This window comes from Oncorhynchus nerka, linkage group LG2 (genome assembly GCF_034236695.1).
Source record: "Oncorhynchus nerka isolate Pitt River linkage group LG2, Oner_Uvic_2.0, whole genome shotgun sequence".
Classification (NCBI taxonomy): Eukaryota; Metazoa; Chordata; class Actinopteri; order Salmoniformes; family Salmonidae; genus Oncorhynchus; species Oncorhynchus nerka.
The window spans coordinates 66309137-66335617 of NC_088397.1; the positions used below are offsets into that span (position 1 = coordinate 66309137).

Genomic DNA, 26481 nt, shown 5'->3' on the forward strand with positions numbered 1-26481 from the left:
AACTGATCAAATCTCTTACCATCAATTCGCTTCCAAGACACACGATAGGCTGTTGCTCCCTGCACGCCCACCCATGTTACCCTGACGACCTCACCGCGGGACTCCTGGACTTGGAGTGAGGTCACTGTTCCCACAACACCCTGGTCTGATGCTGAGGACAGAGAGGTGGAAGAGTTCAGTCACCAATTTACAAGCACTGTTTATATGATAGTGTAGCACTCATTTAATTCAATCAATCCTTAAATTAACTAAGTGAGGGCAAAGTAAAGCTGTTATCATATTGTTGACAGCTAACCAGCTAACCAAGGCTATCAAGAAGAGAATGGATAGAGGTTAGTGGTCAATTTGGAAATTGAGCTATTGAGTACCTGTTCTGGTGTTCAGGGAGGCGGGGCGTCCTTCTCGAGAGCCAATCAGTGAGGAGACTGACACCCGGTAGGAGGAATCTTCCTGAAGGCTGTCAATGGTGAAGGAAGTGACATCAGCGGCCACTGTGCGGGAGGACTCCACTCCTGTAGAGAGATAGGATCAGGCAGAGAGGAGAATGCTACTGGGGATTGCTACTACTGTACTATTAGACTACAGAAACCACAAGACAATCCCTGTAAAATGTGTTATTTGAGCCTTAATGTGCTTTGAGACCTAAGATAAGGATCCATAAGAATGTAATTTATTCATCAAATGATATCCAAATAATTTATTGTAACCGCGCCTACCATCTTCACTGCGCCAGGTAATCTTGTAGCCAGTTGCCCTGGAAACAGGTGACCATGTGATGCGTATCCTCTGAGAGGTGACATCAACGATTCGCAGGCCGCTAACCGTGCTTGAGCTTGAGCCAGTGTTCCCATTGGTCCTGGCTGAGAGAGTGACCACTTCCCCGATGCGTTGACCAATCACAGCCGCCAAACCAAGGACCACAGCCTCGTCTGGCTGTAACTCCTCCAACGTGTAGGTTGAGGCCTCTGGTCCCAGATCATGGGACTGCTCAGCATCTAGGAGTGAAACACACTGTTATAGACACAAACACTGGGACTGCTCAGCATCTAAATAGAGGGTGAGAAAGACAGTAACACATACATACATAAATAGGGACTGCTGCTTTAATTATGTTTATCATAACATGTCAAATAATTGCATTTCGGAGGACTAGTTTAGCACAAAATCATTCCAATTAGAAATCATCTGACACTTACTGTTGCCTTGTCTCCACGTGACCCTGTACCCTGTCGCCCCCAAAACACCTGCCCAGGCGATTCGGAGTCGCCGACCATTGATATTTGTCACACGTAGGTTGGTCACTTTCTCCAATGCTTGTTCTGCAATCATACATCAATAAGAACACTGTAGTTCAGTGGACAACCAAACATTTCCAATGTTCAATATCAAACTTTTATTTCCCATTTTAAAACATTTTTCCGTTTCATGCCAACTAAACACGGCCCAGGTGCCCTGTCCTGTACCTCCACACTAGCCCACAGGCCCTCTTCTGTCATCTCTGCCTGGGCTTGCTTCAGCTCACCTCTCCTCAGTATCTCTATTCACCACCCATTGACATGGATATTCAGCTGGCAGCCATTCATCACACAGCAGACCATTGTTTACCAGACTGGCAAACACACTGCAGCCCTGAGCCAAGATCTGCACCCATTCAATCTGTTCACATCCTCTCTCAAGACAAGCTGGAGCAAGCAGTAGCATACAATGTGTGTGTCACCTGCTTTGATGTAAACAGTGACCGGGTCCCCCTCGTTGTCTCCCACCACAGCGGTCACGCTGACCCCATAAGACACGCCCTCCGTCAGATCCCTAAGGTCAAGGGTCGTCTGGCTTCCAGGGACACTGCGTATTTCCTCTGTTTGCGCTATAAATACACAGTGTTAACACCTATGTGGCCTCTGATCTAAAAATAGTGCACTATATAAGGAGGGAAAAGGGTGTCATTTGAGACATGCCCTTACCTTCAGTATTGACCATGAGGATACGGTACTGTGTTGCCCCGGCAACCCCTGTCCATCCCAGTCGCACAGTGCTGCCCAGGGACTCTACCACTCGCAGGTTGGACACACTCCCCACCTGCTGTTCCACTATACAGGGACGAGGGACAGGAGGGGGTCAGTAAAATAGTAGTGAAACTGGTAAAATATACAAATAATTTATTGGGGGGGAGGGGTGCGCCTGCCACTATCCCTGACCTGTTGGAGAGGTGGAGACGGGGGTGGCCTCCTCTCGTCCATCATACAGGGTGAACAGGGTGATGACATACTCAGTGCTAGGCTGCAGCCCTGTCAGATCAAAACTAGTGGTGCTCCGGGAGAACGACTGACTTTGCACTCTGCCACCTGAGGAATACAGTAAGTCAGTTAGATGTTGACAGTCAGTTAGTGAGGGTACATCAATGTTTGTATCAGTGGATCGGTGTACTGTATGTAATTTATGCTGAGCGGTTTGAAAGTACATTCATATTTTGTATGTGTGTGTGCTTGTGTGCACACTTATGTGGCGCACAAGTGTGTGTGTGCATACGCATGTACAGTCCCAGTCAAAAGTTTGGACACCGACTCATTCAATTTTTTTTTTTTTTTACCATTTTCTACATTGTAGAATAATAGTGAAGACATCAAAACTATGAAATAACACATACGGAATCATGTAGTAACCAAAAAAGTGGAAAACAAATCAAAATATATTTTATATTTGAGATTCTTCAAGGTAGCCACCCTTTGCCTTCATGACAGCTTTGCACACTCTTGGCATTCTCTCAACCAGCTTCACCTAGAATGCTTTTCCAACAGTCTTGAAGGAGTTCCTACATATGCTGAGCACTTGTTGGCTGCTTTTCCTTCACTCTGCGGTCTAACTCATCCCAAACCATCTCAATTGGGTTGAGGTCGGGTGACTGTGGAGGCCAGGTTATCTGGTGCAGTACTCCATCACTCCTTAGCCCTTACACAGCCTGGAGGTGTGTTGGGTCATTGTCCTGTTGAAAAACAAATGATAGTCCCACTAAATGCAAACCAGATGGGATGGCGTTTCACTGCAGAATGCTGTGGTAGTCATGCTGGTTAAGTGTGCCTTGAATTCTAAATAAATCACTGACAGTGTCACAAGCAAAGACCCCCACACCATCACACCTCCTCCTCCATGATTCACGGTGGAAACTACACATGCGGAGATCATCCATGCACCTACTCTGCGTCTCACAAAGACACCGCGTGATGTTGAGATGTGTCTGTTACTTGAACTCTGAAGCATTTATTTGGGCTGCAATCTGAGGTGCAGTTAGCTCTAATGAACTTATCCTCTGCAGCAGAAGTCACTCTGGGTCTTCCTTTCTTGTGGCGGTCCTCATGAGAGCCAGTTTAATCATAGCGCTTGATGGTGTTTGCGACTGCACTTAAAGAAACTTTTAAAGTTCACAACACAACCGATTGGCTCAAACGCATTAAGAAGGAAAGAAATTCTACAAATGAACTTTTAACAAGGCACACCTGTTACTTGAAATGCATGCCAGATGACTACCTCATGAAGCTGATTGAGAGAATGCCAAGAATGTGCAAAGCTGTCATCATGCAAAGGGTGGCTACCCTAAGAATTTCAAATATAAAATATATTTGGATTTGTTTAACCCTTTTTTGTTTTCCACATGATTCCATATGTGTTATTTCATAGTTTTGAAGGCTTCACTATGTAGAATTCACAATGTAGAAAAATAGTAAAAATAAAGAAAAACCCTGGAACGAGTCGGTGTGTCCAAACTTTTGACTGGTACTGTATTGTGAGGATGAGTGTTTGTGTCTGACCTTCCCCCTGCTTCCACTCCAGGCGGTATCCCCTGGCAGACTGGATTAGGTTCCAGGTGAGGCGGATGGAGGAGGGCCCGGTGGTGGCTGCCTTCAGCACCTGCTGCTCCAGACGCTCTGCATGGGGGGAACACACAGACACAACACAACCACTGATACATCATGCTATGTCAGAACCTCTTACAAATCCTTCAGGTGATATTCAGCTCTTTTAGGGGATTTCAATTCATGATGCATTTTCATTGGTCTGCCAGTATAGTTGTTTTTAACAAATCTTACACTCTCAAAAATGCTGGGTTAAAAACAACCCATTTTGGGTTCTTTGGTAACCCAGAGCTGGGTAAATATTGCACAGAAAACACGCTGGGTTATTTTGACCCAGCCAGTTGGGTTGCTTGAATACCCTAACATGTTGGGTTGTTGGGATTACCCAAACATGAGTTCATTTAATCATCAGTTGGGTATTTCTTACTTTCATGCTGGATTGACCCAACAGCTGGGTCTTTTTTAATATGACATTTACTCTCACAGGTGGCTAAAAATACATTTCCTGCGTGTCATGTCACTACTAAAACTACGCCTCCAGTTTTCTGATCTGACCGCTGCGTCACATCTCAATAACCCAGCACCAATAACCCAGCACCAATTATCCAGCACCAATAACCCAGCATCAACGGGGCGGCAGGGTAGCCTAGTGGTTAGAGCGTTGGACTAGTAACCGGAAGGTTGCAAGTTCAAACCCCCGAGCTGACAAGGTACAAATCTGTCGTTCTGCCCCTGAACAGGCCTCCGTCATTGAAAATAAGAATTTGTTCTTAACTGACTTGCCTAGTAAAATAAAGGTAAAATAAATAAAGTAAAATCAACAACTGAATATTTCTCTTTTTTAAGAAAACAACCCAACTAAGTGACCCAACGCATCCAACTCAGCACTTGGGTCAACCAAACAACCCAGCATTTTTTAGAGTGTAGCTAGCTACACAAACATAGTTGTGTTTCCCTTCCCATTTGAGATCTAAGATCCCAGAGAGGAACATTAGGGGGTATTCTGTCCTAAATAGCTACAGCACCCACCTCCCTTATCTCAATCGAGACCAATGATGACTCGGCTTTAACTCAAACACAATCCCCTGCAATATTTTTTGGGCGAACCGACCAAATTTCTATAGAAATGTGTGTTCTAGATCTGTCATATAAAAAGTGTCAGATCTGTTCTATGTGCGCCATTTCTAATAGTTCCCGTTCTTAAGTACATTTTTTGGCGTATTTTACTTTCGGTTTGCACTCCAGCTTCAAACTGCTGAAAATACTATATTTTTATTATGGAAAATATATTTCACAGCGGTTTAGAATGTACAATGATTGTCTACACTATACTTGCTTGTTTTGTCACATAAACTGAAGTTAGGCTATCTATTAGAATTTTAGCAACCAGGAAATGGCAGAGCAATTTCTGCACAGTGCACCTTTAAGTAAAGACATCCCTCTAAAATTAGTCATACACAGGGGGTGATTGTATTTGCGTGTGCGTGTGTGTGTGTGTGTGTGTGTGTGTGTGTGTGCTTGTTCTTCTATCCTCGTGGGGGACCTGAAATCGCCAAATTTCCCCTTGTGGGGACATTTCCCACGTCCCCATGAGGACAAAGGCTATTTTAAGCTTAGGGGTTCGGTTTAGGGTTAGGGGTTAAGGTTATACGTTAAGGTTTAGGATTATGGTTAGGGGTGAAGGTTAGGGTTAAGGTTAGGGTTAGGATTTGGTTTAGTTTTAGAGTTAGGGAAAATAGGATTTTGAATGGATATACATTTTAGGTCCCCACGAGGATAGGAATCAAATCAAATCACATTTTATTTGTCACATGCTTCGTAAACAACAGGTGTAGACTAACAGTGAAATGCTTACTTAAGGGCCCAGCCCAACAATGCAGCTATAACTTCCGGCGCCGACTGAGATGGCCGCCTCGCTTCGCGTTCCTACGAAACTATGCAGTTTTTTGTTTTTTTACGTGTTATTTCTTACATTAGTACCCCAGGTCATCTTAGGTTTCATTACATACAGTCGAGAAGAACTACTGAATATAAGATCAGCGTCAACTCACCATCAGTACGACCAAGAATATGTTTTCCGCGACGCGGATCCTGTGTTCTGCCTTACAAACAGGACAACGGAATGGATGCAGCGATGCAGCGACCCAAGGAAACGACTCCGAAAAAGAGGGAAACGAGGCGGTGTTCTGGTCAGACTCCGAAAAAGGGCACATCACGCACCACTCCCCAGCATTCTTCTTGCCAATGTCCAGTCTCTTGACAACAAGGTTGACGAAATCCGAGCAAGGGTAGCATTCCAGAGGGACATCAGAGACTGCAACGTTCTCTGCTTCACGGAAACATGGCTTACTGGGAAGACGCTATCCGATGCGGTGCAGCCAACGGGTTTCTCCACGCATCGCGCCGACAGAAACAAACATCTTTCTGGTAAGAAGAGTGGCGGGGGCGTATGCCTCATGACTAACGAGACATGGTGTGATGAAGGAAACATACAGGAACTCAAATCCTTCTGTTCACCTGATTTAGAATTCCTCACAATCAAATGTAGACCGCATTATCTTCCAAGAGAATTCTCTTCGATTATAATCACAGCCGTATATATCCCCCCCCAAGCAGACACATCGATGGCTCTGAACGAACTTTATTTAACTCTTTGCAAACTGGAAACCATTTATCCGGAGGCCGCATTCATTGTAGCTGGGGATTTTAACAAAGCTAATCTGAAAACAAGACTCCCTAAATTTGATCAGCATATCGATTGCGCAAACAGGGGTGGTAAAACCTTGGATCATTGTTACTCTAACTTCCGCGACGCATATAAGGCCCTGCCCCGCCCCCCTTTCGGAAAAGCTGACCACGACTCCATTTTGCTGATCCCTGCCTACAGGCAGAAACTAAAACAAGAGGCTCCCACGCTGAGGTCTGTCCAACGCTGGTCCGACCAAGCGGACTCCACACTCCAAGACTGCTTCCATCACGTGGACTGGGACATGTTTCGTATTGCGTCAGATGGAAATATTGACGAATACGCTGATTCGGTGTGCGAGTTCATTAGAACGTGCTTCGAAGATGTCGTTCCCATAGCAACGATAAAAACATTCCCAAACCAGAAACCGTGGATTGATGGCAGCATTCGCGTGAAACTGAAAGCGCGAACCACTGCTTTTAATCAGGGCAAGGTGTCTGGTAACACGTCCGAATATAAACAATGCAGCTATTCCCTCCGCAAGGCTATTAAACAAGCCAAGCGTCAGTACAGAGACAAAGTGGAATCTCAATTCAATGGCTCAGACACAAGAGGCATGTGGCAGGGTCTACAGTCAATCACGGACTACAAGAAGAAACCCAGTCCAGTCACGGACCAGGATGTCTTGCTCCCAGGCAGACTAAATAACTTTTTTGCCCGCTTTGAGGACAATACAGTGCCACTGACACGGCCTGCAACGAAAACATGCGGTCTCTCCTTCACTGCAGCCGAGGTGAGTAAGACATTTAAACGTGTTAACCCTCGCAAGGCTGCAGGCCCAGATGGCATCCCCAGCCGCGCCCTCAGAGCATGCGCAGACCAGCTGGCCGGTGTGTTTACGGACATATTCAATCAATCCCTATACCAGTCTGCTGTTCCCACATGCTTCAAGAGGGCCACCATTGTTCCTGTTCCCAAGAAAGCTAAGGTAACTGAGCTAAACGACTACCGCCCGTAGCACTCACTTCCGTCATCATGAAGTGCTTTGAGAGACTAGTCAAGGACCATATCACCTCCACCCTACCTGACACCCTAGACCCACTCCAATTTGCTTACCGCCCAAATAGGTCCACAGACGATGCAATCTCAACCACACTGCACACTGCCCTAACCCACCTGGACAAGAGGAATACCTATGTGAGAATGCTGTTCATCGACTACAGCTCGGCATTCAACACCATAGTACCCTCCAAGCTCGTCATCAAGCTCGAGACCCTGGGTCTCGACCCCGCCCTGTGCAACTGGGTACTGGACTTCCTGACGGGCCGCCCCCAGGTGGTGAGGGTAGGCAACAACATCTCCTCCCCGCTGATCCTCAACACGGGGGCCCCACAAGGGTGCGTTCTGAGCCCTCTCCTGTACTCCCTGTTCACCCACGACTGCGTGGCCACGCACGCCTCCAACTCAATCATCAAGTTTGCGGACGACACAACAGTGGTAGGCTTGATTACCAACAACGAGGAGACGGCCTACAGGGAGGAGGTGAGGGCCCTCGGAGTGTGGTGTCAGGAAAATAACCTCACACTCAACGTCAACAAAACTAAGGAGATGATTGTGGACTTCAGGAAACAGCAGAGGGAACACCCCCCTATCCACATCGATGGAACAGTAGTGGAGAGGGTAGCAAGTTTTAAGTTCCTCGGCATACACATCACAGACAAAAATAATTGGTCCACTCACACTGACAGCGTCGTGAAGAAGGCGCAGCAGCGCCTCTTCAACCTCAGGAGGCTGAAAAATTCGGCTTGTCACCAAAAGCACTCACAAACTTCTACAGATGCACAATCGAGAGCATCCTGGCGGGCTGTATCACCGCCTGGTACGGCAACTGCTCCGCCCTCAACCGCAAGGCTCTCCAGAGGGTAGTGAGGTCTGCACAACGCATCACCGGGGGCAAACTACCTGCCCTCCAGGACACCTACACCACCCGATGTTACAGGAAGGCCATAAAGATCATCAAGGACATCAACCACCCGAACCACTGCCTGTTCACCCCGCTATCATCCAGAAGGCGAGGTCAGTACAGGTGCATCAAAGCTGGGACCGAGAGACTGAAAAACAGCTTCTATCTCAAGGCCATCAGACTGTTAAACAGCCACCACTAACATTGAGTGGCTGCTGCCAACACACTGTCATTGACACTGACCCAACTCCAGCCACTTTAATAATGGGAATTGATGGGAAATTATGTAAACATATCACTAGCCACTTTAAACAATGCTACCTTATATAATGTTACTTACCCTACATTATTCATCTCATATGCATACGTATATACTGTACTCTACATCATCGACTGCATCCTTATGTAATACATGTATCACTAGCCACTTTAACTATGCCACTTTGTTTACTTTGTCTACATACTCATCTCATATGTATATACTGTACTCGATACCATCTACTGTATGCTGCTCTGTACCATCACTCATTCATATATCCTTATGTACATATTCCTTATCCCCTTACACTGTGTATAAGACAGTAGTTTTGGAATTGTTAGTTAGATTACTTGTTGGTTATCACTGCATTGTCGGAACTAGAAGCACAAACATTTCGCTACACTCGCATTAACATCTGCTAACCATGTGTATGTGACAAATAAAATTTGATTTGATTTGATAGAAAAAATATAAATAATAGAAAAACAATAATACGAGGAATAAAGAAATTCATAAAACTAAACGGTTGTTGTTCTCTCCATAGACATATACCATATATACAGTGTTCTATATCTATGGCTCTCTAAGGCTCTATTATTCTATTTCTCCTTCTCTTTCTGCCTCTCCACCCCCTATAGTCCCTTACACTAAGGTCTGTTGAATGCAGCAGAAAGTATTTTATAAATGCATTCTTTCACTGGCTAAAATTAACCACAAGTAGAAGTTACTGGGACAGAGACAGAGGAAAATAGACAGAGGGACAGAAGGAGAGAAGGAGAGGGAAATGTATGTCTGCAGTGCATACATGCATTTGTGTGTAGCTCTGTACCTATCTTGAACCTGGCGGTAGCAGTAGGTCCCTCTGTGTTGGCTTCGTAGAGGGCGATGACAGTGACAATGTACTCGGTGTCTGGCTGCAGGTTCAACAGGGTGTGAGTCTCAGTGTCGCCAGCCACCTCGACAGACTTCACGTCACGTCCTGGGAGAGACACAGGTACAGGGGGAGAGGAGATAGGGGTGAGGGAGAGAAGAGAAGGGCAGGAAAGAGGAGAGCAGAGAGTAGACAGAGGAAAAATGGAAGGGTGAAATGGACAACGACAGTTGTTGTGTACACATTGTGTCACCGACTGCTCACTATATAAAGTATTAACAGCATTGCTGAATCTCTCATAAATTCCATTCTGCATTTCTGCAGAACAACCCTTTTGTGTAAATACAAAAGTCAATACTGATTGGTGCATCTCTCCGCTCCTTACCTGTGAATGGTCCCCAGACCAGTCTGTAGGCCCTGGCTCCACCCACTCCCCTCCACAGCACCCGGACGCTACGCTCTGACACGGTCTCTACTGACAGCTGCTGGGCCGCCTCCAGACGCACTGCACTGCAACACACACACACACACACACACACACACACACACACACACACACAAAGAATCCGCAAGGCTGTTAATCCTTTATATAGTGAGCAGTCAGTTACATTATGTGTGCACAACAACTGTCCTTGTGTTGGGTGCTTAGTGCGTCTGGGCGCTTAGTGCGCCCTCCTGTACTTCTTGTTCACCCATGACAACGTGGCCACGCACGACTCCAACACCATCATCAAGTTTGCCGACAACACAACGGTGGTAGGCCTGATCACCGGCGACGATGAGACAGCCTACAGGGAGGAAGTCAGTGACCTGTGTTGCCAGGACAACAACCTCTTCGTCAATGTCAGTAAGACCAAGGAGCTGATCGTGGACTACAGGAAACGAGGGGGCGAGGACGCCCCCATCCACATCGTCAGGGCTACAGTGGAGCGGGTCGAGAGCTTCAAGTTCCTCATTGTCCAAACCACTAAGGATTTAAAATGGTCCACACTCACAAACAGATGTGAAGAAGGCGCGACAGGGCTTCTTCCCCCTCAGGACGTTGAAAAGACTTGGTATGGGCCCTCAAATCCTCAAAAAGCTAAACAGCAGCACAATTGAGAGCATTTTGACTGGCTGCATCCTTGCTTGGTATGGTTTATGCACCGCCCTCGGTCACATGGCGCTACAGAGGGCGGTGCGGACAGCCCAGTACATCACTGGGGTTGAGCTCCCTGCCATCCAGGACCTCTATATCAGGCGGTGTGAAAGGATGGTCCGTAAAATTGTTAAAGGTTCCAGCCATCAAAGGCATAAACTGTTCTCTCTGCTTCCTCATAACAAGCAGTACCGGAGTCTGACACCAACAGGCTCCTGAACAGCTTCTATCCCCAAGCCATAAGACTTCTAAATAGCCCAAAAAAATGGCCGCAGGGACTATCTGCATATACACTTTTTATTTGTACTTTTGCACTGACTCTACGCACACTCTACACACACACACACTCACTTAACACACACCCACATTTCATTCTGACTCTACACACTCATATACAATCATCATATATGGAGCTGCTACTTTGTTTATCAGATATCCTGATGCCTAGTCTCCAGTATCCCTGCATTGTAAATATGGTATTGGCACCAACTCTGGTATTATTACAATTGTTTAATTCAACTGATATTGATTATACTGCATTGTTGAGAAAGAGGAAGCAAGAAAGGCATTTCACTGTACTTGTGCACGTGACAATAAAACACACACACGCACACACACACACACACACACACACACACACACACACACACACACACACACACACACACACAGTATGCATCCTGAAATAGGGAAAATATGAACAACAGAGAAGAGCTTCAGACTTTTATTGATTAATGCAGGCAACAGTCACCACCAGGCGGCAGTATGATCATCTAACCATTTAAAGGTTGTCTGAGATAAACGTGCAAACCCACTGGGAACACACTTGTTGAATCAACGTTGTCCCACGTCTGAAATTATGTGGAACCAACGTGGAATAGATGTTTAATTGACATCTGTGCCCAGTGGGAAGCTACTTATCTGGCGATGAAAACCTTTCTGATTACTGTTACCTTACCACCTATCGTTCACATAAAGTCACAAATGCATGAGGCCAATCTGTATAGTTTAGGGTTGAATATTTTCAGTGAACTGACTTGCCTAGTTAAATAAAGGTTAAATTGATCAATAAAAAAAAGAATCCTCAGCAATCTACACACAATACCCCATAAAGAGAAAGCGAAAACAGGTTTTTGAAATTGTAACAGATTTATAAAACATTTAAAACAGAAATACCTTATTTACATAATTATTCAGACTCTTTGCTATGAGACTAGAAATTGAGCTCAGGTGCATCCTGTTTCCCTTGATCATCCTTAACATGTTTCTACAACTTGATTGGAGTCCATCTGTGCTAAATTCTATTGGTTGGACATAATTTGGAAAGGCACAAACCTGTCTATATAAGGTCCCACAGTTGACAGTGCATGTCAAAGCAAAAACTAAGCCATTGAAGGAATTGTCCGTAGATGTTCGAGACAGGATTGTGTCGAGGCACAGATCTGGGGAAGGGTACACAGTGGCCTCCATCATTTTTAAATGGAAGAAGTTTGGAACCACCAAGACTGGCCGCCCGACCAAACTGAGTAATCAGAGGAAAACGGCTTTGGTCAGGTAGGTGACCAAGAACCCGAAGGTCACTCTGACAGAGCTCTAAATTTCATCTGTGGAGATGGGAGAACCTTCCAGAAGGACAACCATCTCTGCAGCACTCCACCAATCAGGCCTTTATGGTAGAGTGGCCAGACGGAAGCCACTCCTCAGTAAAAGGCAGATGACAGCCCGCTTGGAGTTTGCCAAAAGGCACCTAATGACTTTCAGACCATGAGAAACAAGATTCTCTGGTCTGATGAAGCCAAGATTGAACTCTTCGGCCTAAATGCCAAGCATTGCGTTTGAAGGAAATCTGGCACCATACCTACGATGAAGCATGGTGGTGAAAGCATCATGCTGTGGGGATGTTTTTCAGCGGCAGGGACTGGGAGACTAGTCAGGATCGAGGGAAAGATGAATGGAGCAAAGTACAGAGAGATCCTAGATGAAAACCTGCTCCAGAGTGCTCAGGTCCTCAGACTGGGGCGAATGTTCACCTTCTAACAGGACAACAAACCTAAGCACACAGCATGAAATCTCCCTCATCCGTACAAAAACAGTTCCACATGATTTCCTCTTAAAGTAATTTTTTTGAGTCATTTCTGAATTATTTAATGTAACATACCTTCCCAAGTTTTCTCATGTCACCCCCCTCGTCTGCACACTCCACTGGCTTCCAGTTGAAACTCGCATCCACTACAAGACCATGGTGCTTACCTACGGAACAGCAAGAGGAACTGCCCTTCCCTACCTTCAGGCTATGCTCAAACCCTACACCCCAGCCCGAACACTCCGTTCTGCCAACTCAGGTCTCTTGGCCCTCCCACCCCAACGCGAGGGCAGCTACCGCTCAGCCTAGTCAAGCTCTTCTCTGTCCTAGGACCCCAATGGTTTAAGCTCTCCTGGCTTCAGGGGGAGAGCCCCATCTTCTGAAAACATCTGAAACCCTACCTTTTCAAACAGTATATTAAATAACCCCCCCCCCCCCCCCCATAAAAATAATAAATAAAAATTACCACCACTTGCACTTGACTCTCTGACTCTGATAGCTACGTTATTGAGGAAAAATGTACTTACTATAACTGTGATATGTGGTGGTCCCACCTATCTTAAGATGAATGCACTAACTGTAAGGTGTTCTGAATAAGAGCGTCTGCTAAAGGACTAAAATGTAAATGTAAAACTGTTTAACAAATCAAACATTAAACCTCGTAAACAATTAATGGTAATTCCTGGTAACCTCATAAACAATTCATTTAGACCCAGTGTTAATTTGAAATTCTATTTGCTGAAATGTGTGCCATTGCGCGGCTATTCGAGACTGCGTTTCATTTAAGTTTTACTTACTTAATCTACTTTTTTTGGAATGAAAACTCTCTCATCATTTTATTGTAATTAATTATAGCTCATATTTCATAGACATCTGGAAACACTAGATAGTTACTTTAATGCAGCTTTCACATTACTGGCACAAGGCACTGTGCTTGCTGTAACAGCAGGCTCAGGAGCATGGAAAGTTCAAGCACAGGAGCTTTGCAGCACACATCTCTTTTGCTGTATGCCAACTGTAGAACTTCTGAGCATTTCCATTGAAAAGCAATGATTCACACCAATAATGTTAAGTGCACTTAAAACTGAAGATGATATAATGATGCATCATACAGTACTGACTGAGGGTAATGGGAGAGAGTGGGTGAGATGTACTTACATGTGCGTGAGGTGAGGGTGGCGGGGGAGACAGAGTTTCGGGGGAACAGGGGGTATAGGGTGAGGACGTACTCTGTGTCTGGCAGTAGCCTCTCCAGGGTGACAGAGGTGGAGTCTGCAGCCAGAGACTGCTCCAATAGCTGGGATGCAGGCTGACCTGTCAATCAATCATAGCCAGCCAATCACACAAGGGTTACAGGAGGCAACAGACAAGTAAATAGACAGCTCACTATTCACATCTTTAAATGCACTTGCTTATACTCTTAGTACATGTGTATGATATAAGAAAGAGCAAAAACAGTCTGTGTGTGAGTGTGTGTGTGTCAGTATTGGGCAGTGGCGGTCACAAAATAACTGTTGGTCTCGAGGTAATTGACTGGTAATTAACATAAACACATTTAGCATCTCCTGGCTTCCACACATAGCCTACAAGCCATTTTAAAAAGTCTAATAAATCCATGTAATATAGCCTACACCTTCATAATAAATCCATTATTTATTTTAGACAGGTCTAGAGAAGCATGATATGAAGAAAATGTAGTCTATTTCAGAAGAAAAGAATAGCATACTTTGAGTTGTCCTTATGTTAGGTCCTGATGTGGCTATACCAAATGGCTGTGGGCTACACTAGTTCATTTAGCAGACAAGATTTACTTATAATTCCGTAGCATTATTTTATATTATTTTAAAGTATGACGAATACAATTGAACAAAGCTAAATTAAATAGAAAGGATATTTTCTACAAACGATTTCAGGGAGTGCGCACATGCGACTATTCTGTGTTGAGCGGTTAACTAAGAAATACGTACTCCTATACGCTTCATTTAGAGTTATTAATGTAACTTTGGTTGTTCTACAAATGTTGGACTGATGAGACTCTGATGATTTGAAAAAAGTCGCTTGAAAGGCATGAGCTCTGCTTAGTTTTTTGCGCAGGCTGTACTCCAATAGTCTCTCATTCACAATTTGACAAGCACTTGATAATGCCTCGAATTTCACTGCGATATCCCCTTTGTGGCCATTATGCACCCCAACAAAATCCATGCATTTTGCAGCCCGGAGTGCTGCGTAATCTGAAACGTTTCTCACTCACTCGGCTCTCCATCAGATCGGGTCTTTCTCACAGGCTTCACATACAAGTGAAGACAGACAAAGGCTACGGTTCAAACTCATAAAAGACACACCCTCGCCTTATGCCCTTGGGGGAATCCCAAGTAAAAACGAATGTAAACAAGTTAGACATTGTGCTACTAATGCACGTGACGGAACAAACACGTCTCGTAAAAGTAATTATGTTGTTGTTTGGTTAGCTTCTGGAAATTGTAGAAATAAAAAAATGTTCCTTCTTCAGAAGTTCCAGCTAGGCAGGCTAACGTTATTTAGCTAATTAATTTGCTAGCTATCATACAGCAGGCATATACACTGCTCAAAAAAAATAAAGGGAACACTTAAACAACACAATGTAACTCCAGGTCAATCACACTTCTGTGAAATCAAACTGTCCACTTAGGAAGCAACACCGATTGACAATAAATTTCACATGAAGTTGTGCAAATGGAATAGACAACAGGTGGAAATTATAGGCAAATTAGCAAGACACCCCCAATAAAGGAGTGGTTCTGCAGGTGGTGACCACAGACCACTTCTCAGTTCCTATGCTTCCTGGCTGATGTTTAAGTCACTTTTGAATGCTGGCGGTGCATTCACTCTAGTGGTAGCATGAGACGGAGTCTACAACCCACACAAGTGGCTCAGGTAGTGCAGCTCATCTAGGATGGCACATCAATGCGAGCTGTGGCAAGAAGGTTTGCTGTGTCTGTCAGTGTAGTGTCCAGAGCATGGAGGCGCGAACAGGAGACAGGCCAGTACATCAGGAGACGTGGAGGAGGTCGTAGGAGGGCAACAACCCAGCAGCAGGACCGCTACCTCCGCCTTTGTGCAAGGAGGAGCAGGAGGAGCACTGCCAGAGCCCTGCAAAATAACCTCCAGAAGGCCACAAATGTGCATGTGTCTGCTCAAATGGTCAGAAACAGACTCCATGAGGGAGGTATGAGGGCCCGACGTCCACAGGTGGGGTTGTGCTTACAGCCCAACACCGTGCAGGATGTTTGGCATTTGCCAGAGAACACCAAGATTGGCAAATTCGCCACTGGCACCCTATGCTCTTCACAGATGAAAGCAGGTTCACACTGAGCACATGTGACAGACGTGACAGGGTCTGGAGACACCGTGGAGAACGTTCTGCTGCCTGCAACATCCTCCAGCATGACCGGTTTGGCGGTGGGTCAGTCATGGTGTGGGGTGGCATTTCTTTGGGGGGCCGCACAGCCCTCCATGTGCTCGCCAGAGGTAGCCTGACTGCCATTAGGTACCAAGATGAGATCCTCAGACCCCTTGTGAGACCATATGCTGGTGCGGTTGGCCCTGGGTTCCTCCTAATGCAAGACAATGCTAGACCTCATGTGGCTGGAGTGTGTCAGCAGTTCCTGCAAGAGGAAGGCATTGATGCTAAGGACTGGCTTGCCCGTTCCCCAGACCTGAATCCAATTGAGCACATCTGGGACATCGTGTCTCGCTCCATCCACCAACGCCACATTGTACCACAGACTGTCATCAGGAGCATGCCCAGGCATTGTAGGGAGGTCATACAGGCACGTGGAGGCCACACACACTACTGAGCCTCATTTTGACTTGTTTTAAGGACATTACATCAAAGTTGGATCAGCCTGTAGTGTGGTTTTCCACTTTAATTTGGAGTGTGACTCCAAATCCAGCCCTCCATGGGTTTATACATTTGATTTCCATTGATAATTTTTATGTGATTTTGTTGTCAGCACATTCAACTATCTAAAGAAAAAAGTATGTAAAAGAATATTTCATTCATTCAGATCTAGGATGTGTTATTTTAGTGTTCCCTTTATTTTTTTGAGCAGTGTAGTAATAATGATATATTAATGTTAGTAGACATGCAATCATAATTGATTGTGGCTGAACACCAGCTACCAGTGGCTGACAACACAATTATCGCGGGATGAACGAGTGATGAATTTCCGGGCAAGGGAGGTCCATTAAAAAATCATTCCTTCCTCCCTCGCCCCGCAAGTGTATACTCGTCAGACGTCATGAAACGTCATCAGAAGTGTCCACTTAATTTGAGGGCTGAGGGATAGGGTTTGTCTTTTGCATATTGAAGATATTGGAAGAACTGTCCACATTTACTTTTCGTCAGCCAACAAGATGAGTAGGCCTAACAAACAGCAAAAGCACTTATTTTATTTTTAATTGTATTTATGTAATTCTACTATCCCCCATAGTACAAATGTCAACCTATTCTAGTCTGTGCGATAAATAAATATTCCAAACATAGTCTGGGACAATTGTGGGATGCAATAGATCCCAAATTAATACAACCACTAGCATTAAAAAAAACGGTTTTATGTAATGTGGCTGACATTAGCTTAAAATGTTGATAAACTACTAGGCTATTTCTTCACATTATAAGTGCAGCAATGCGCACACGGCAGTAGGCTATAAGCACGCATGTTTCATTAGCATAAAGCACCACTATCAAAAGTGACCGCAAATGTGATTATGCATGTAGTGCTTTTATTATAAAGGTGCATTTTTATGGTGAAAATTATCTTCCCAAAAATTGAAAATCACACGCTGCTTATGTATACCAGTTAGGCTCTACACCCCTTATAAAGCGGATTAATGTGCTTCATTTTAAGAAGTTATTTGGCCACTTTAGTTGTAATACAAACCTTATCAAAACATATAGGCCAATGGGCTAGGCTACATGAGGTGTGCAACTATGATTCTATTTTTTTTTAAAGGCTTTGTTTCTTATGCTGGGCATCATTCACAAGTGATAATATATAATAATATAAGTGATAGGCTAATATTGTCACCCATCAGACTATTCTATGCACTTAAATAGCAAATGGAGGACGCTTTTCAACATGGTTTATTTTCAAGCCAGCCAGGTAGGCTATACTATAGGCTATAAATATAAGCAATGTGCTTAATATTAGGAAAGTTGAGAAATAAATATAGCTGGCCTAGCCTACGGAAAGCTGATGGGATCTTCTTATTTTTATTAGTGGCCATCACTCCCGCAATGGCATAGCCTATAGAAATGTTGTGCAACATGAGCTCATGGGCTCATAGTGTTTGATTAGATTTTCGAAAAAATTTGCATTGATGTCAGCGTGATTAGAGGGACAATACAGTGCTGAGTACCAGGCAGTTAGAAAGTTTGGTAGGCTGCTATTGACCAGCAGCAGCATCATAGCTTGGATAAGCTAATTACTGTTACTAAATGGTCATGTGGAATTTGACTGCCTTCATGACTTGTCACCGCCGGTGTGGTGGTAATACGGTCACTGCAACAGCCCAAGTCAGTACCATGACCTGCAGACTGAAGCAACACTTGCCCCACCCAGCCTGTCAGGCTGTCACCAAGACAACGGGCCAGCCTTAAAGGAATGTGTTGCCTGGAGCCATAGGCACAGATCTTCATCCTACCACAGACAAGGTAAACAGAGGGTGTGTGGTAGTGTGGGTGTACTGGTTGCATGAATTAGGACTTGCAGTTGCTTGCAGTGGGATGCACAGAGACAGGTAGAAACATCCCACATCTCCTTACAGAATACACACTGACCTCATTTAAAACTAACACAAACAAGCGTGCCAGTCTCTCCTCCTATACAGTGGGGCAAAAAGTATTTAGTCAGCCACCAATTGTGCAAGTTCTCCCACTTAAAAAGATGAGGCCTGTAATTTTCATCATAGGTAACCTTCAACTATGACAGACAAAATGAGAAAACAAAATCCAGAAAATCACATTGTAGGATATTTTATGAATTTATTTGCAAATTATAGTGGAAAATAAGTATTTGGGCACCAACCAACAAGCAAGATTTCTGGCTCTCACAGACCTGTAACTTCTTCTTTAAGAGGCTCCTCTGTCCTCCACTCGTTACCTGTATTAATGGCACCTGTTTGAACTTGTTATCAGTATAAAAGACACCTGTCCACAACCTCAAACGGTCACACTCCAAACTCCACTATGGCCAAGACCAAAGAGCTGTCAAAGGACACCAGAAACAAAATTGTGGAGCTGCACCAGGCTGGGAAGACTGAATCTGCAATAGGTAAGCAGCTTGGTTTGAAGAAATCAACTGTGGGAGCAATTATTAGGAAATGGAAGACATACAAGACCACTGATAATCTCCCTCGATCTGGGGCTCCACGCAAGATCTCACCCCGTGGAGTCAAAATGATCACAAGAACGGTGAGCAAAAATCCCAGAACCACACAGGGGGACCTAGTGAATGACCCGCAGAGAGCTGGGACCAAAGTAACAAAGCCTACCATCAGTAACACACTACGCCGCCAGAGACTCAAATCCTGCAGTGCCAGACGTGTCCCCCTGCTTAAGCCAGTACATGTCCAGGCCCGTCTGAAGTTTGCTAGAGAGCATTTGGATGATCTAGAAGAAGATTGGGAGAATGTCATATGGTCAGATGAAACCAAAATATAACTTTTTGGTAAAATCTCACCTCGTCGTGTTTGGAGGACAAAGAATGCTGGGTTGCATCCAAAGAACACCATACCTACTGTGAAGCATGGGGGTGGAAACATCATGCTTTGGGGCTGTTTTTCTGCAAAGGGACCAGGACGACTGATCCGTGTAAAGGAAAGAATGAATGGGGCCATGTATTGTGAGATTTTGAGTGAAAACCTCCTTCCATCAGCAAGGGCATTGAAGATGAAACGTGGCTGAGTCTTTCAGCATGACAATGATCCCAAACACACCGCCAGGACAACGAAGGAGTGGCTTCGTAAGAAGCATTTCAAGGTCCTGGAGTGGCCTAGCCAGTCTCCAGATCTCAACCCCATAGAAAATCTTTGGAGGGAGTTGAAAGTCCGCGTTGCCCAGCAACAGCCCCAAAACATCACTGCTCTAGAGGAGATCTGCATGGAGGAATGGGCCAAAATACCAGCAACAGTGTGTGAAAACCTTGTGAAGACTTACAGAAAATGTTTGACCTCTGTCATTGCCAACAAAGGGTATATAACAAAGTATTGAGATTAACTTTTGTTATTGACCAAATACTTATTTTCCACCATAATTTGCAAATAAATTCATAAAAAAATCCTACAATGTGATTTTCTTTTCTCATTTTGTCTGTCATAGTTGAAGTGTACCTATGATGAAAATTACAGGCCACTCTCATCTTTCTAAGTGGGAGAACTTGCACAATTGGGGGCTGACTAAATACTTTTCTCCCCCACTGAACTTTAGGCTCTCCATGTGAGACTGGTACTCCTGCCATGCCCTGACTCAGGGATGGAGCTGTCGCGCTTAGTTATGGTGTCTGTGTGTGTGTATTGGGCTTTTTTCTCACATGTCATGCCACGCACCTCACACTATTTAACATAACACATCCCTTTTTTTGTTCTTCTTAACGTATCTCAAATTTACAGACCTATATCCATCCTGCCCTGCCTATCTAAAGTCTTTGAAAGATAAACAGATCACTGACCATTTCGAATCCCACCATACCTTCTCTGCTGTGCAATCCGGCTTCCGAGCCGGTCACGGGTCCACCTCAGTCACACTCAAGGTACTAAACGATATCATAACCGCCATCGATAAAAGACAGTACTGTGCAGCCGTCTTCATCGACCTGGCCAAGGCTTTCGACTCTGTCAATCACCGTATTCGTATCGGCAGACTCAATAGCCTTGGTTTTTCTAATGACTACCTCGCCTGGTTCCCCAACTACTTTGCAGACAGAGTTCAGTGTGTCAAATCGGAGGGCATGTTGTCCAGACCTCTGGCAGTCTCTATGGGGGTACCACAGGGTTCAATTCTCGGGCCGACTCTTTTCTCTGTATATATCAATGATGTCGCTCTTGCTGCGGGCGATTCCCTGATCCACCTCTACGTAGACAACACCATTCTGTATACCTCTGGCCCTTCCTTGGACACTGTGCTAACTAACCTCTAAACGAGATTCAATGCCATACAACACTCCTTCCGTGCCTCCAACTGCTCTTAAACGCTAGTAAAACCAAATGCATGCTTTTCAACAGTTCGCTGCCCGCACCTGCCCGCCCGACTAGCATCACCACCCTGGACGGTTCCGACCTAGAATATGTGGAGAACTATAAATACCTAGTTGTCTGGCTAGACTGTAAACTCTCCTTCCAGACTCATATTAAACATCTCCAATCCAAAATCAAATCCAGAATTGGCTTTCTATTTCGCAACAAAGCCTCCTTCACTCACGCTGCCAAACTTACCCTAGTAAAACTGACTATCCTACCAATCCTCGACTTTGGCGATGTCATCTACAAAATAGCTTCCAACACTCTACTCAGCAAACTGGATGCAGTCTATCACAGTGCCAGCCGTTTTGTTGTTATCAAATCACCTTACACCACCCACCACTGCGAACTGCATGCTCTAGTCGGCTGGCCCTCGCTACATATTCGTCGCCAGACCCACTGGCTCCAGGTCATCTATAAGTCTATGCTAGGTAAAGCTCCGCCTTATCTCAGTTCACGATAACAACACCCACCTGTAGCACACGTTCCAGCAGGTATATCTCACTGATCAACCCTAAAGCCAACACCTCATTTGGCCGCCTTTGCTTCCAGTTCTCTGCTGCCAGTGACTGGAACGAATTGCAAAAATCGCTCAAATTGGAGACTTTTATTTCCCTCACCAACTTCAAACATCAACATCTGTAAATAGCCCACCCATACTGTTTTTCTTTTATTGACTTTTCTGCTCTTTTGCACACCATCTCTACTTGCACATCATCATCATCTGCTCATTTATCACTCCAGTGTTAATCTGCTAAAATTGTAATTATTTGCTCCTATGGCCTACTTATTGCCTACCTCCTCATGCCTTTTGCACACACTTATAGACTTTCTTTTTTCTACTGTGTCATTCATTGACTTGTTTATTGTGTTATTGGCTTGTTTATTGTTTACTCCATGTGTAACTCTGTGTTGTTGTCTGTGTCACACTGCTTTGCTTTGTCTTGGCCAGGTCGCCAAGATAAACCTGTTCTCAACTAGCTTATCTGGTTAAATAAAGGTGAAATAAAAAAATAAAAAAATTGCAGCCACATTATCTCCTCTTCAGATTGAGCCTCTACATTCAATCATTAATTCACACACCTGAAGTCTCCCTTAGTCTCTACTGCCCAGTTTTTAAAGTCTCTGTAAAGCTTTCTGTAAAAGTGTATGTGGTATTTATTTGTGGTAATGACTGGGTAATAAAACTCTTCTGATAGACAGGGAGAGCCAGGGGGGCGGTATAATGTGAGACAACATCTCATCTCTACCATAGTACTGCATACTACCCTGACCATAAATCTTCACACAGATTTACTTGTCTCAATTTGCCAACTGCAGGTTCTCTATTATCTATTATCCTTATCCCTTCTCTCCCTCTCGCTCTCTGTTACACTCTTACCAGCCAAAAAGAATGTGTGAGGAGTTAAGTATTTTATAATGACAGTTAACAAGATGGCTTGGCATGGCCCACAGAATGTTGTGTGGTATTTGTCCTTCATGCGTAAAGAATTTGAGTATGATCAGAGTAAGCAGTAGTCATATTGTGGATGTTCATGAGCTTGTGTGTGTGTGTGTGTGTGTGTGTGTGTGTGTGTGTGTGTGTGTGTGTGTGTGTGTGTGTGTGTGTGTGTGTGTGTGTGTGTGTGAGAAAGTGTTTGTGTATGTGTGCATGCGTTTGTGTGTACGTGCGTGTGTGCGTGTGTCTGACCTCGGGGTCCGTAGGTGAGTCTATAGCCCTGGATCTGTGATGTGGGGGCATCCCAGCCCAGAGAGAGGGAGAAGAAACCAGCCTGGACTAGACGAAGACCAGACACCCCTGGTAGAGACTCTGCGAAACAAGGGATGGAGAACGGAGGGAGAGAGATAAAGGGAAGATGGAGGATAAGGATGATGAGAGGCGTATCCTATGAGGATGATGGTATGGCTTCACATGGAAGAATCACACATTGGGAATAAACGGGGGAGTATTTGAAGTGAGTGACTTAGGAAAGACATGTGGAGAGAGAGGATGATATGGAAAAGAAAGACTGTTGATATGGTTCTTCACTTCATTAGATTCATCCGCTAGATGTAGTTTACCATAGCGCACCTCGTTTTATTACAGGCGACAGGTTCAGTAAACATCAGTGCATTCTTTACCAGAAAGTATGCTGGCCCTCTGAAGTCTTGTAGGTCAATTCATTGCTCTATTTTATCTATAAAGCTATCTTACAAAAACTCCAACCATTCCTAACATAATTAACAACCTTCTGATGTACAACTAACCATACCCGGTCTCAGGGTTGGCTAACTCTGGAAATCTCTTTCGTCTCTTCAGAGTTTGGTAAATCTGCTTTTAGTTTCTTTGCACCATGGAACAGAGTTCCATACAACTGGATGTACTGGTGCCTCTCAGGCAGTTCCACATGCTGATTGGCAGATGGAGGACCTCTTTGCTGAGAAATGTGATTGTTTTTCTTAAGTTTGTTTGTAATTTTGCATATTTGTATTTTGTAAATTGTGTATATCAAAATCAAATCCAATACAACAGGTGTAGACCTTACCGTGAAATGCTTACTTACAAGCCCTTAACCAACCATGCTGAATATAAAATTTTAAAAAGTGTTTTAAATAAGCTAAAGCAAGAAAATAAGTTACAATAAAATAACAATAACGAGGCTATATACAGGGGGTACCAGTACCAAGTCAATGTGCGGGGGTACAGGTTAGTTGAGGTATATGTACATGTAGATAGGGGTAAAGTGACTATGCGTAGATAATAAACAGTGAGTAGCAGCAGCGTTAAAAAAGGCTGGGTCAATGCAAATCATCCGGTTAGCCATTTGATTAACTGTTCGGCAGTCTTATGGCTCGGGGGTAGAAGCTGTTAAGGAGCCTTTTGAACTTGATGCTCTGGTACCGCTTGCCGTGTGGTAGCAGAGAAAACAGTCCATGACTAGGGTGACACCGCCTAGTATAGAGGTCCTGGATGGCAGGAAGCTTGGCCCCAGTGATGTACTGGATGGTACTCACTACCCTCTAGCCGGCAGGGGTGTCAAACATACGGCCCGCGGGCCGGAACCGGCCCCCAAGGAGGTTCGATCAGGCCCGCAGGATAATTTGAAAGTGGAAAAAATGCATAAAAGACATGGAATTAATATTTTTAATTCGCTGCAATTCATGGATTATCCGCTAAGGGGCGCACTCTTTCCATCAGAGTAGAAGACAAGCCGCATCACTGAGACAGACTGAAAACAGCAGACGGTATCAATGCGCCATCTGCTGCTTGTTACGACGTTGTTAATACCTTGGTCTCTACCTCTCCGCTACACCCTCATTAGCCAAAATGTCGTTATCCAAACGGAGAAAAGTAGATAAGGAGTGTAGAATTTTCAAAGAAAAATGGACCACGTCCTATTTATTTACAGAGATGCACGGAAAACCTTTGTGCTTGGTGTGTTTGCAACAAGTTTCGGTATTGAAGGAATATAATATTCGACGCCACTACGAGACTCATCACAGCGAAAAATATGACGGCTTGCAAGGACAACTGAGAAGAGATAAGATTAACGAATTGCTGGCGGGTCTGAGGAAACAGCAGTCAACTTTCATCCAGAGCCGAGAAGTCAGTGAAGCAGCGGTAAAAGCCAGCTACCTAATTGCTAGCGAAATAGCATTAGCATCGAAGCCGTATTCCGACGGTGACTTTGTTAAACGATGCATGATGAAGGCGGCTGAACTTGTATGTCCCGAGAAGCGACAAGCTTTTGCCAATATTAGCCTGACGAGGAATACTATAGCAGAGAGGATTTCGAACTATCGGCAGATTTAGACAGTCAATTGAAACAGAGAGTCAAGTCATTTATTGCATTTTCCGTGGCAATTGACGAGAGCACTGACATCACAGACGTGGCCCAACTGGCCATATTTATTCGAGGAGTTGATGAGACATTGACTGTTACTGAAGAGTTTCTTGAGTTGGTGCCAATGATGGACACCACAACAGCCGAGGACATTTTCGGCTCTGTCGTTGCTGCATTGGACAGAGTTGGAGTGGACTGGTCCCGCGCTGTCAGCCTGGCTACAGACGGCGCACCATCCATGGTCGGAAAGAAAGCAGGTGTCGCGACAAAGTTCAAAGACAAAGTACAAGCCCTTAATGGAGGAGATCGTTTCTGGACATTTCACTGTATTTTGCACCAGGAGGCATTGTGTTGCAAGTCGCTGAAAATGGACCACGTCATGGAGGTGGTTGTTCGCACTGTAAATTTCATCCGGTCCAGAGGTCTGAACCATCGTCAGTTTGACAAACTTCTCAGCGACAGCAACATTACCCACAGCCTGCCATACCACACTGAAGTGAGATGGTTAAGCCGAGGCGCTGTGCTGAGGCATTTCTTTGATCTACGAGAGGAAATCGGACAGTTCATGGAGAAAAAGGAAAACCGGTGTTGGAATTACAATCTCAGGAATGGCTACGGGACCTTGCATTCTTGGTTGATATTACTGAACACTTGAACAATCTGAACAAAATGTTGCAAGGCCGCAAAAAGTTGTCACACAGTTTTCTGACAACATACATGCATTTAAGTTGAAGCTGACTTTGTGGGAGATGCAACTGGCAAATGGCAACCCTGCTCATTTCCCTGTCTGAGAGATGTGTGTGACCAGACCTGATGCGGACATGAAACGGTACAAAGACAAAATTGCAGGACTACTGCGGGAGTTTGAGAAACGTTTTCAGGTATTTGGTGAACTTGAGACAGAATTTTCAGTTTTTCGCTCACCTTTCACAGTTAAAGCTTCTGATCTGCCGGTCGAAATTCAGCTAGAGATAATTGATTTGCAGTGTGATGCAGATTTGAAGGGCAAATTTGCCTCTGTAGGTCTGGACAGATATTATCAGTATCTACTACCAGGGTACCCCAAATTAACAGCCCTGGCTGCTAAAATTTTGTGCATGTTTGGGACAACCTACCTTTGTGAACAAATTTTCTCAGTGATGAATATCAATAAAACAAAAATGCGTTCAAGGCTCACAAACAAGCACTTAAATGACATTCTAAAAGTGACAGCTAGTCAGGACATGACACCTGGTGTTGATGCACTTGTACAGGCCAAAAGATGCCAAGTTTCAGGAACAAATACAAGTCCAGACTAGACTAACACCTTTAAAATGCTGCCTTAGATACTGTTTGCATTGAAAGAATACAGCTCTGTGAAGATGAATCCTTACTGTGGTGATTTAAAAAATGTGCACTTTAATGTTAGTCAGCAGCTTCAAAACAAAAGTTGTGTGATGGAATTCTACTGTTCATACAACTCCATACATTTTCAATTTCGTGGAGCAGTGTAGCAGAGTATGGTATAATTTTAATGGTCCGGCCCACTTGAC

The 26481-nt window shown here is 44.5% G+C and overlaps 1 protein-coding gene across 1 annotated transcript in view; it reads right to left on the reverse strand.

Annotated features, from left to right (window-relative positions):
* Positions 1-26481, reverse strand: part of LOC115131478 (collagen alpha-1(VII) chain-like) — a 121279-nt gene that overhangs the window by 63694 nt on the left and 31104 nt on the right. The window contains exons 9-20 of the mRNA XM_065021800.1: positions 22816-22935; positions 14007-14162; positions 10013-10132; positions 9586-9735; positions 3804-3920; positions 2196-2342; positions 1962-2087; positions 1718-1864; positions 1197-1319; positions 717-995; positions 369-512; positions 20-151 (exon numbers count right to left, since the gene is read on the reverse strand). Coding sequence (XP_064877872.1) covers positions 20-151; positions 369-512; positions 717-995; positions 1197-1319; positions 1718-1864; positions 1962-2087; positions 2196-2342; positions 3804-3920; positions 9586-9735; positions 10013-10132; positions 14007-14162; positions 22816-22935 — 1761 coding nt within the window. The remainder of the gene's footprint in view (positions 1-19; positions 152-368; positions 513-716; positions 996-1196; positions 1320-1717; positions 1865-1961; positions 2088-2195; positions 2343-3803; positions 3921-9585; positions 9736-10012; positions 10133-14006; positions 14163-22815; positions 22936-26481) is intronic.